The 12,066-nt window shown below is 46.0% G+C and overlaps 1 protein-coding gene across 2 annotated transcripts; it reads right to left on the bottom strand.

The window, feature by feature from the left end:
* Window positions 1–1,042: 1,042 nt before the first annotated feature.
* Window positions 1,043–11,958, bottom strand: anp32e (acidic (leucine-rich) nuclear phosphoprotein 32 family, member E). Of its 2 annotated transcripts, none has more exons than XM_073481672.1 (7): window positions 11,822–11,958; window positions 7,303–7,452; window positions 6,413–6,535; window positions 6,159–6,321; window positions 5,987–6,078; window positions 4,986–5,031; window positions 1,043–4,899 (listed from the first exon to the last, which is right to left on the bottom strand). In XM_073481672.1, the coding sequence occupies exons 1-7, from the start codon at window positions 11,873–11,875 to the stop codon at window positions 4,814–4,816; spliced, it is 714 nt and encodes a 237-aa protein (XP_073337773.1). In that variant the 5' UTR covers window positions 11,876–11,958; the 3' UTR covers window positions 1,043–4,813. The 2 variants fall into 2 exon arrangements, with proteins under 2 accessions (XP_073337773.1, XP_073337772.1); XM_073481671.1 differs by having other exon boundaries at window positions 5,951–6,078; window positions 11,822–11,957.
* Window positions 11,959–12,066: the final 108 nt, after the last annotated feature.

The raw sequence follows: 12,066 nt of genomic DNA, 5'->3' as shown, positions 1-12,066 counted from the left end.
CTGATAGAGAGAAGAAGAAGAAGAAGAAGAGGAGGAAGAGGAGGAGGAGGAGGAGGAGGAGGAGGGAATGAAAGACTAAAGAAAGGAGGGAAGAAGAGACGGACAGATGAGGTATTCAGATACTTTACTACAGTAAAAGTACTGATACTACACTGTAAAAATACTACGTATCATCACGGACATGTAGTTAAAGTATTCAAAGTAAAAGTACTCATTGCAGTAACTAGTAACTAAGGCTGTCGGATAAATGTTGTGGAGTAAAATGTACTAATAAATATTTCTCTGAGTAAAGTACCTCAATTTGTACTCGAGTAAATGTACTTAGTTACATTCAAACATTATTTGGACTGACTGACTTGAGGAAAAAGTAACTTTAGTGAGTAAAACTTTAAAGATACATTAATTTGTTTCAAGTGAAAGTCACCCACACTAACAGTACTTGAGTAAAAGTCTTTAAGTATCAAAAGTACAGGTAAAGGTAATGCAGCATGTAATCTGTAAAGTAACTAGTAACTTTAGTAATCAAATAAATGTAGGAGTGAAAGTAAAATGTACTAGAAAGTGGAAATACTCAAGTAAAATACTTCAATTATGTACTGACAGTATTGTACTTGAGTAAATGTACTTAGTTACATTCTGTCAGTGTTACAGTCACACTGAAGGAAACTCACCTGTCCAGAAACAGCTGAGCTGAACTGGAAGCTGCAGGTGAGGCTGCAGGTGAAGCTGCAGGTGAGGCTGCAGGTGAAGCTGCAGGTGAAGCTGCAGGTGAGGCTGCAGGTGAGGCTGCAGGTGAGGCTGCAGGTGAAGCTGCAGGTGAGGCTGCAGGTGAAGCTGCAGGTGAAGCTGCAGGTGAGGCTGCAGGTGAAGCTGCAGGTGAGGCTGCAGGTGAGGCTGCAGGTGAGGCTGCAGGTGAGCCCAGAGCATGACGACCCTGCTCGTTGCCAGACAGGTGCTGTGAGCTCCGACAGCTTCAGGTGAGTTTTAATATTCATCTCTGAACTTTATGAGCCAGGTGAGTCTCAAACATCAACACAACTCGTTCCTTTTAAACTTTTTTAATTCAAAACCCCTCGACATGTTTTTGTTACACCACACAAAAAGTCAAACACAGTTTTCCCCACAGACAGGATGATGGAGGGAAGTAACAGCTGGGGTCAAAGGTCAAAGACTTGGGTCAACTATCACCTGGCTGCAGAAAAACAAAAACATCTGTAAAATTATTTAATTCATTAAAAACAATAAAAACAAACCTGAAACTGAGCTGAGAGTCTATTTACAATATTGCCTTAAAAACCAGAGTTAAAACTGACCTCGGCAGGTCTGACAGACGCGACCTTTGACCTTTACACTCTTAAAAACGTCACAACACGTTCAGCAGCACGTCGGCGTCACGGTGATTCATCAGATCTTCTTCAGACAGCAGACGACCGGCCCATCACCAGGTCAGTGTCAGTTTCAGTGATTTGTTGCCGAACACAGTGGTTGAACCAATCAGTGTCCTCTGAGGAACTGCTGTGGGCGTGGCTTAGATGTGACGACCAGTGAGAGAAGCGCCTGTTTGTCTGAAAACAACATGGCGGCTCCTCCAGTGGTTAGCGTAGCTGTAGAGTGTATTTCATTAAAGAAGAGCACAGAACGACGCTGAACAGAGTTCCTCCAATCACCTGCCAAGTACTGTCTGAACGTGGCCGACAACGGTTTCTAACGGCGACGTGCCAGATCGAGCCAATCACAGGAGTCGACAGCAGCAGGAACATGGAAATGTTAAACCAGCTGTTTTCTCATCTCGCTCGCTGAAGTTTCTCATTTTAAAACGTGAATATCTCCAAAATCAAAGTTTTCAACGCGACTGGAAAACTTTTGCAATAAATCTGACGAACGCAGAGGAGCCTGCAAGTAAAAAACATGGCCGCCTCGTCTCAGCTACAATCCGTCGTTAACGGTGATTTAACACAATTTAGTTCAAGTCTTTTAACAGTCACATGATCAACTCATCATCGTAAACCTTCAGTCGTCAGATGACGTAAATAAAAAATACTAAATCTTTCCGTCGCTGACAAACCTCCAGCGGACTCGGCCGTGTATTTCCGTGCTCTTCTTCACTCGACACGTCGGCGCTCTGAAGACGCTGCGTCGTCTTTAAGAGTGTAAACGAGAGAAAAGCTAAAAGTTTACAGCAGTTTAGTTCAAAGTCAGAGCTGTACAGATTCTGCTGCTTCACCAGGACCAACACGGTCTGCAGGAGATAAATGAACAGAAACGGGAAAATTTACTTTTTTCTTCATGATTTGATCATTTTTTCTACTTTAACATTATTTTTTTTGATAATTAATAATCATAACAACTGATTTATTTCCTGTCAGTCAGGTTTGGTCCTGTTTAAAACAACTAGAGGAAGTAAAAAGTAAAAAGTTGCTGCCTGCGTGGCTGCAGAATCCCATGCAGAGCAGCGACACCTGAATCAGACGCGACAGGTGTGTCCTGTTCAGGCTCCGCCTCCTTGATAGACTGAATCAAAGTACTGTTTCCCATAATCCACTGCACACCTGTCACTTTGATGCGTTCAGGTGCTCTCCATCAGCGCGTTAAGCCAGAAGACGTTCGAGGTGAATCCGTCACAGAATCAACCAATTAAGAATATTTGTTTGATTTAAAAATGTTGAGCACCGACACGTTTAACTGTTAAAGAACTGGATCACTGAAACTACATTTTAAAGTAAAGGCTTCAAGTTAAAAGGTCTTGAAAGCAGATTTTTAAATCTGAATTAACTTGTATACTTGTACATTTCTGACTGGAGGAGTACCTGAACGCACCACAACTTTCGGTGTATGTGAAGGTGTCCTGTGAGGAGGAGGCGGAGCCTGAAGTGTGACACGGCGGCGGTCCGGACATCACGAGGGGACGGGCAGTTTGAGGACGAGCCGCTCGCTTTCACATCAAACTAAAAAACAAAAAGAGCTGCTGATCAGGACAAAAACGGGTCGCTGTCAACTCAAAAAAACAAACACGTCAGAACTAAGATTTCCTCCCACCCGCCCCCTAATCTTCCCTGGAAAACCCCTACAACAAATCAAACACACACTGGGAATATCATGGTATCGTTCTCTCTACAGCAGGCGAGACGGGGCAGAGACAGCAGAGTCAATGTGATCACCAGTTCAGGTCAGACTAAAGGGTTCCGACGTGACGGAGGAGGCTGAACGGAAACATGTGACGTCCCTGATTGGGTGTTAGACACACGGAGGTCCTGAAGGGGGCGCTGTCCTCTCCTGGTAGAGCCCACACACAGATATGGCTGCAGGAAGAACCGGGTCCTGATCCTCTGGAGTCCTGAACGAGCAGATTATTTTAAAGGTGGAGATCAGATTGGATGGACTGATGATATGATGGAGGCTCTCCTGAGAACGCCGACACTTCCTGTCGGCCATGTTGGAGGTTACACTGTAAAAACTTCTAGCTGGGGGCCGCTGAGGAGACGGAAGCTCCTGATGCGACAGGTTTCTGCTTCACTGAACTCTGAGGACCACTCTGGACTTTGGTGGTTTTGAAGCTCCACTCGCAGGTGTTTCAGAGAGCTGGGAATTCTGGGAAACTCTGGAGGTTTGGACGGCAGCTCCGGCTCGTAGACAGCAAATAAATGAAATCCCAGTCCAGACTAGAAGACTTCAAAACCTCAACACACGTTTCTGTTCAACAGTGTTGGACTTCTGATCTCAGCGCTGGTTTAAAGGTTCTATTGTGACTCCAGACTGAATTCACAAACATGAGGAGTCGCTGTCGAACAGAAGAGGAGGGTTAGGTTCACAATCTGATGGAGGATCTGTTACGGTTTACAATAAAAATCACCGTAGATTATTATTATTATTATTAATTATTGTGACCAGATCTGTAGAGAAATGTCGGAAAAGGACAAACTACAAGCATCAGATCTGTTCTTCAGCTGTCGATGAGCTCCACATTTATTAATGAAAATCATAAATTACTAATCAATCACCAGAAGTTAACGGTAGCAGCTAACTAGCAAACCACACTAGTAGCTTTGGACCAGGACGAGCTGGGGCTAGCTGGTTAGCACGCTAACTAATTTCTGGATGTTTTCAAACAAAACTCTGACGTACTGCATCTTTAAGAAAGTGATCTCTGGAGATCATTTGGTAACTATGGTAACACGTGTGGATCAAATCAACTGGGGCCGACCAATCAGATTGTGGCAGAAGTCTTTTAGTCTGAACTGGACCGTGTCAGGAAGCTCGTCAGTTCACCTGCTGACGCTGTTCAACGCTTCCAGGCGTGAAAGTACACCTGACATATTCTGAGCATCGATCATCGTCAGCTTGATACGAGCGTGAAGAGACGACTGTCGCAAAAACGCCAGAGTCTGTCCAATGGTGGCGAGTTAGTGATGTCATACAGGAAGTCAGTCCACAGCAGGATGGAGTTTTAGTTTAGAAAATCTGCTGCCAAACTTCAGTCACGAGCGTTCAGACGAGTGTCAGAGTGGAGGATGTGGAGAGGAGACGGACAGACGGAGACGTTGATTCTGAACCTGGTTTTAAAGGGAAACGTGGTGAATCTTCAGCTGAGATCAACAGGTGAAGTTCTGATAAAATCTTCTTCTCTGTTTCTTATATATTCTCTAAAAATAAAGACGTGAGATTCTATGACAGACTGAAACAAACTAGCTCCGATCACACTGTTCCTGTTGCTGCTGTTGCTGTCCCTGCTGTTTGTTGTCTGGCGGAGGTCGGGTCCGGAGGAGACGGACAGAAACAGGACAGGACGACACACAGACCACGGTTGGCCGGACGACTAGTCGTCGTCATCGTCGTCGTCATCCTCGCCTTCGTCGTCCACGTCTCTCTTCCTCTTCTGTCCCTGAACGCCCGCCTGATCCTCTGCACAGAGAGAGAGAAGCGACCAATCAGAGGAGGTGACAGGATTCTGACCACTGATACAAACAATCCCATGATGCTTCACTCACCTTCCTCCTCCTCCTCTGCATAGTCGTCCTCATCATCGTCATCCTCCTGAGACGATAGAAGAAGTGGAAGAAGAAGAGCGACAGTCAATAATTTCAAAATAAAAGACCGCTATTAGAAGCAGCTACTTTCTGATTGGACGACACGAACGAAGCACTAAAACTACTCATCACATCTACGTCACAGTGACCAGGCTGACCGCCATCAGACCGACTCTGACAGGCTGTTGTCAGAAACACACTTTGGTTTCCACATACTAATAAATAAAGAAGGTAAATTATAGAAAAATTTACAAAAATGATAATTTGCCTTTATGAAAAAAACCCCCCAATAAAAACATGATAATGCTAATTAAACATGAGATAGTGAGATAACTGGTGAGTAAAGTCAAAATCATAAAACACAAATCAAACCAAATCAAATGTATAAAGATAATAACAAGATATCTCTTAAAAGAAAAGTTTTTGAAATTAATTTAATTGAGGAAAGAATTCAAAATAACTGATTTAAATTACAGGAGAAAAAACAGCAGAAGAAGAAAAGAAGTTTTAGAAAAATAAGAGCCCAATGAAGCGGACAAAAGACTTCCTGTTTACCAACATTTGTCCTCAGAGGCGGCCATTTTGGTGCTGAACCTGGTCGAGAACACGGTCACACCTGATGTCACACCTGAGGTCAACCCGTGAGCCCGGCTCAGATCAGAGCAGCAGAACATTCTCAGAACATTTTAAAACTTGTTTTCTTGTTTTTGTTCGTCAGTCGGATCAAACTGACAGTTTGATCCGACTGCTCCGTCCCGTCCACACATCCATTTTAGAAAATCCAACCTAAAGAATTATTAATAAACGTTGTGGACAGTAAACTGTGACTGTTTCTGCTGAGGACAGGTGCATCATGGGAAGCTGAGGCCTGCCTGCGTCTGAGCCGGCTGTGGGTTGACCTGCAGGCCGAAGCCTGAGTTGCCCACCTGATCGCCCCGGTTCACTTGAAAGCCCAGCCCCACCTCTCCTCCCTCTGAGCCGTCCTCATCCTCCTCTTCATCGTCCTCGTCGTCGTAGTCGCCGGTCGGCCCCGCCCCGTCCTCGCCATCCTCATCTGGAGACACAGAGGACACGTTCAGACAGAGCAGGAGGGTCACGGCTGAGGTCGGACCGACTCCTCCTCTGAACACTCACCTTCGTCGTCAGCCTCGGAGTCGGGCGCCTCGTTGTCCTCCTGATCGAAGCCGTCCAGGTAGGTCACCTGAGGCAGCAGCTCGAACACGCTCTCCCTGTAGTCCTCCAGAGACGTGATCTCACAGTTGAACAGGTCCAGACTCTGCAGGCTCTTCAGGTTTTGCTGCACAAAGAAATATCGTGTCAGCATGTTAGCAGCTACAAACAGCTTAAACTGTGTGTGTGTGTGTGTGTGTGTGTGTGTGTGTTCTGACCAGCGCCTCCACGTTGCTCAGCTCTTTGATCTTGTTCCCACTCAGGTTGAGGTATGTCAGGTTGGGACATTTCTCTGACAGAGTCTCCAGAGAACCAGACAGGTTGTTGTCGCTCAGCTCCAACTGGTCAACAAACAAAACGTCAGCAGGTAAACGTCAGCAGGTAAACGTCAGCAGGTAAACGTCAGCAGGTAAACATCTAGAAGAATCTAGCTACACACCTGAGTATGATTTTTTTTTAAATGAGATAAATCTACAAACTACTGATGTTTTTCCTTCTGCTGCAGTTTAACAGCTCAATGAGATATTTGATTTTGAAGTGAAAATGAAAAATGTGGCCAACTTGCTGGATGCTAACATGCTAATGATGTGTTCTCACAGAAAGCAAAGCACATATTTTGTGTCGAGGTTACACATAAACTTAACGCAAAGACGAGAATAGATGAATATTCAGAATAAAACACCCAAAGTCACATCAGGTTCTGCTCTGGTCCGAACTTTAACTTAATACACCGTATTCTGCGTGATCACACCATAACACCATCATATAGGCCAATCTAAAGGGCAACTCTTTTAGCTGTTAGCATCTCCTGTTAGCAGTGTACTCACTGGTTCACTGTGATACTGAAGAGAACATAAAACCATGAAGATTCTCAGGGGAGTTCTGAACTGTGTGTTTTCTCTGATCTCTAAGTGGATTTTTGGACTTTTGTTCTGGAGGGACATCAGAGATAATGACATCATCAGGAAGTGTCAGTCACACTGAATCACATCAGTGTGTTTCATGTGTGTTTCATGTGTGTGTGTTCACATTCGACTCAGTTTGGACCCAACATGTTCATCAGACATGTTGAAGAAAAGGTGTGCGTGTGTGTGTGCGTGCGCGTTACCTTGCGTAGTTTGGGCAGTGAGGGCAGTTTAGCCAGCGAGCTCAGACCAACGTTGACCATACTGAGGAACTCGAGCTCCGTGAACGCGTCTGTCAGACCTTCAACCTCCCCGTCTGCAGAGCGACTGTTATCGACCACCAGCTCTGCTATCTGACAGACACACACAGACGGAGCTCATGAGTACTGAAGTCTTTACACTCCTGTGACAAGCGTGTTTCACATGTTAACGCTTGAGGAGCTGCAGCTGTACTTCAGTGTGTTCCTGGTTGTGTGATGTCGTCACAGCTGACCTGCTGCTCCTCTAGTGTTCGCTGTGCATCATGACGGCAGAAACTGACTTAACTGAAGGTAGAACTGAAACAATCAGTCAATTAATTGAACAGTTGATGGACAGAAAATAAATCAGTTCATCTTTTCAGTCAATTTGAGTCAACATGACAAATTCTCTGCGTAAGCTTCTTAAACGTGATGATCTGCTGCTTTTCTTTGTCTCAGACAGTAAAATAAATGTATTTGTTGTTTTGGTTGCTGTCGGACGAAACAATCGCACAAAAGTCACACTAAGTAAAGCTATCGTGTTAAAATATTACTTTGGTCAAACTGAAAGTCTTAAGTACTTTTAGTATCAGATACTTTAAGTAAAAGTAAATGATACATGTATGTGTATACTGTATACTATGGGTCAGCTGATTATAGCAATGTAAAAATGTGCTGCTCTGGTGTAATCTGAAAAAGTGCCTCTGAGATGTAACTGCGTAGTAGAGGTGTAAAGCTGCATAAAATGGAAATACTCAAGTAAAAGTACTTCAAATTTGTACTTAAGTACATTACTTAACTAAATGTACTTAGTTACATTCATCACTGCTGGCTTAGAGACGTAGCTGAAGGCATTTTCAGTTATTTTAATCCATTGTACAGACTTGATTGGTTGAGAAAATAATTAGCAAGTTCATCAATAATTAAACTAATGGTCAGCTGCAGCTCTGATCCAAGTGACAGTTCATCTCCTCCACTTCTCTACAGAAACACGTTCAGCTCTCAGCTGCAGCTCACCGAGCTCCTTCATCAGTCACAACGTCTCATCAAGTTACAATACACCTTTAAAATGCCTGCGTTTTGACTGACAGGTGTCTGAGCCAATCACAATCCACCAGGACTGTTGCTACTAGTATCTCATCCCCAGGCTCTGACAGTGATGATGATTTTCACTTCCGGTTATTCTGCAAATTATTTGGTTTATTAACAGATTAGATTCACTGTGTAAAGTGTCAGACAGGTTGATACTACAGCTCCGTCTGTGATTCTTTAAAAAAGGGATTTCAAGACCGCTTTTTATGAATTCATGTTTTTTTTTTTTTTTAAATGTAACATCTGCCATCACAACTTTACTGGATTTACTAAACTCTCAAACATAAACATCAGTACCGGCCTTAAAAATCCAGTTTAAGTTGAACTGTTTTCATTTATTGTGAAAAGAGTCAGAGCGCAGCAGATGACCACATTTAGGAGGCTGGACGCAGAATATTAAACTCAAAATGACGAAATGTCCCCGTTTTTTAAAACGCATCTCAAACAGTCTTTTGTTTTTTCCTGGTCTACAGGTGCACATGGCTACACTTTATACTCAGGGAGAAACACATATCAGCTGTGATCCCTCACATGTGATCAGACACTTGTGACAGAGATACACAACAGAGGCAGAATATTTTACATTTAACAATAAACTTTGCTGTCTAAAATTACATCTGTGCATGTAAACAGTAAACTTCACAGGGATTTAAAAATCATAAATTAATCCAAACATCTTTTTCTACAATAAGTTCTGTAAAAACAGTTCACATATCATCAGACAACATATACACTGATACTGATTTATCTGATAGACCGTGATCATATCCATCAGGCTGTAAAATAATATAACATATATTGTTCTGTACAGTATACACACACGCACATGTGTGTTGTCATGTGTAGATTGATTTGGCTGCTCCGGTGTGAATGGACACATCTGTAGCTGCTGGGCTGATACATGTGTAGACTTATTTTAGTGGATTTGTTCTGGCCGGGTGCTGGAGGTGTGGGTGGGGTCTGGAGGTGCAGGTGGGGTCTGGAGGTGCGGGTGGGGTCTGGAGGTGCAGGTGGGGTCTGGAGGTGCGGGTGGGGTCTGGAGGTACGGGTGGGGTCTGGAGGTGTGGGTGGGGTCTGGAGGTGTGGGTGGGGTCTGGAGGTACGGGTGAGGGTCTGGAGGTACGGGTGGGGTCTGGAGGTACAGGTGGGGTCTGGAGGTGTGGGTGGGGTCTGGAGGTACGGGTGGGGTCTGGAGGTACGGGTGGGGTCTGGAGGTACGGGTGAGGGTCTGGAGGTACGGGTGAGGGTCTGGAGGTACGGGTGAGGGTCTGGAGGTACGGGTGGGGTCTGGAGGTACGGGTGGGGTCTGGAGGTACGGGTGAGGGTCTGGAGGTACAGGTGGGGGTCTGGAGGTACGGGTGGGGGTCTGGAGGTACGGGTGGGGTCTGGAGGTACAGGTGGGGTCTGGAGGTTGTGGTGAGGGTGGGATGTCTCCTCCACATGATCAGAGAGACATTTCCTGCTACAAAGACCAAATTATTGACTGACTTTATTTAAGATCTAATTATAATGTCCAACTAGAATATAAATTGTGGTATGGATTTTAAACCCTCGCCTTAATTCAAATGAGTAGATGTATAATGTGAGTGTGTTGCTGTGAGATGTCCGCCTGTGGAGGACTTTGTTCAGACTGGTGGCCGCGTTTATTTCCCAGAGTTCCTCTGGTTCTCCGGCTTATATAACCAGCAGAGCCTCAGTGTTTCAGAGTAACAGAGCAGAGCTTCAGCCTGCAGGCCAGCAGGCATCAATGAAGACCCACAGCACCACCATTACACTCACTGTGTGTGTGTGTGTGTGTGGGGGGGGGGGGGTTAACCTACTATAATCTACATGCACTATGTGTGTGTGTGTGTGTGTGTGTGTGGTGGGGGTTGTCTTCTGAGCCTCCACACACACCATCTGCCGGCGTCCCCCAATTCATAAAACATGACACCAGCTAGTTGACTGTCTGCTGGACGAGTCTGAAGTGAATTAAGTGTGAACCGTGAGCTGACAGTGTGCGTGTGTGTGTGTGTGTGTTATTTAACTGAAGCTTGTTGGTTGGCAGCAGGTTATATAACTTAATCACACACACACACGCACACACGCACACACACACACACACACAGCATGAAGTCTGCCTTATAAAAAGCGACGACACAATCTGAATTAAAACTCGTTTACAGTCCGTTTAAATTGATTTAAATCCAGATTACTCGACATATTCAGTTACATTCATTTTAATCCGAGCAGACGAGCCGTCACGTGCTTTAGCTACAGGCAGTAATCTGTGTTACTAAAGCTGAGCGGAGTAACGCCATTTTAAATCGTTACGCCGCTGCGATCCAAACACCGACCTGCTCGTTACACGGTCCTCTGCTCACGGTACCGAGCCTCGGTGTAATGGTTCTGCTCGGTCTCATTATAAAGGCGGTATTGTGCTGATATTCGTCGGTATCAGCGCAGTTTCCGTCCGAACCGCCGCTAATCCGCTTTCTGTAACGTTAAGCAGGTAACGCGTTACTACCGAGCACGAGCTCCCACTCAAAATGTCTCTGACCGACCTCAGTGCGCCCCACGGCCGCACCGAGCCCGGCCGCACCGAGCCCGAGCCCGGAACCGTCGACCAAAGCCTCAAAAAGACGCTGACTGTAGTTACGCAGTGGATTTAATGAAGTGAAGTTTGACAAAATGTCGGAAGGTGAAGATATTTCCGTCCAAGTTTAAGCCGCTGGTGACTTAAAATGTCCGCTCGCAGAACGACGAAGCACCAACCGACGTCGTTGTTGTCGAGGTTAACACGCAGTGTTTTTCCGGGACGAAAGCCCGCGGTGAGCTCCCCAACACCCCGTACACCCGCACAAACACCCGCGCCGATTAAAAACGCACCACCCGCTCATTAACTGACATTTAGTCTTTATTTTATATCGTATTCTCCGTTAAAGTGGAGTTTCTCCGAGCCGTCGGTGACTGATTAAAAGTTAAACTTGCGTGGATGTGTTGATGAAGATTAATGGCTGAACTTGAGGAAACAGTTTGAATCGTATTTATATTTAGATTAATTTATATAAAGTTCCTCCTGGTGCTGGACTGTGTGTCCGCGGAGCCTCCCTGACAGAAGGGATTTCACCGGAGAGGAGGAGGGGGCGGGCGGGCGGACGGAGCCGCGGAGATGCTTCCACATCCTCCGGGATCGCTGCTCTCAGCCGCCGCGCGGCCGCCAGTTCATCACTCGAGAAGCGGCTCGATGAGCTTCGACCGACCGAGTGTCCGACAGCAAACTTGCCGCTCGTGTTGTCGGTTCGCGGACTCCATGTGATGAGCGAGCGGAGCCGCCAGCCAGGCTCCGCTCGCTCATCACCTCCCGGGCTATTTCAGGCAACAATTAAAATGTTATGAAAACGCGGCTCACCTCCGCCGGGCTCCGGTTCCGCAGCTCCAGGGTGATCCTCTTCTTCATGTCCATGTCGAGACGTTTCTCCGCGGCGGCGAGCAGTTGACAGAGTCCCGGGATCAGCGCGGTCGCTGCGCTCCTCTGATGGCCACAGTTTGCCTACTGATCCTCCATGATACCTCGCGCCCTACCCCCTCCCTGGCGGCCCCGCCCCCCGCCGCACAGGGTTGGCCGCGTGCCACTTTGCCGCCGCTGATTGGACG

This window comes from Pagrus major, chromosome 15 (assembly GCF_040436345.1).
Source record: "Pagrus major chromosome 15, Pma_NU_1.0".
NCBI lineage: Eukaryota > Metazoa > Chordata > Actinopteri > Spariformes > Sparidae > Pagrus > Pagrus major.
Note: the sequence above shows the minus strand (reverse complement) of the source record. Positions and strands in the feature narration are given on the sequence as shown.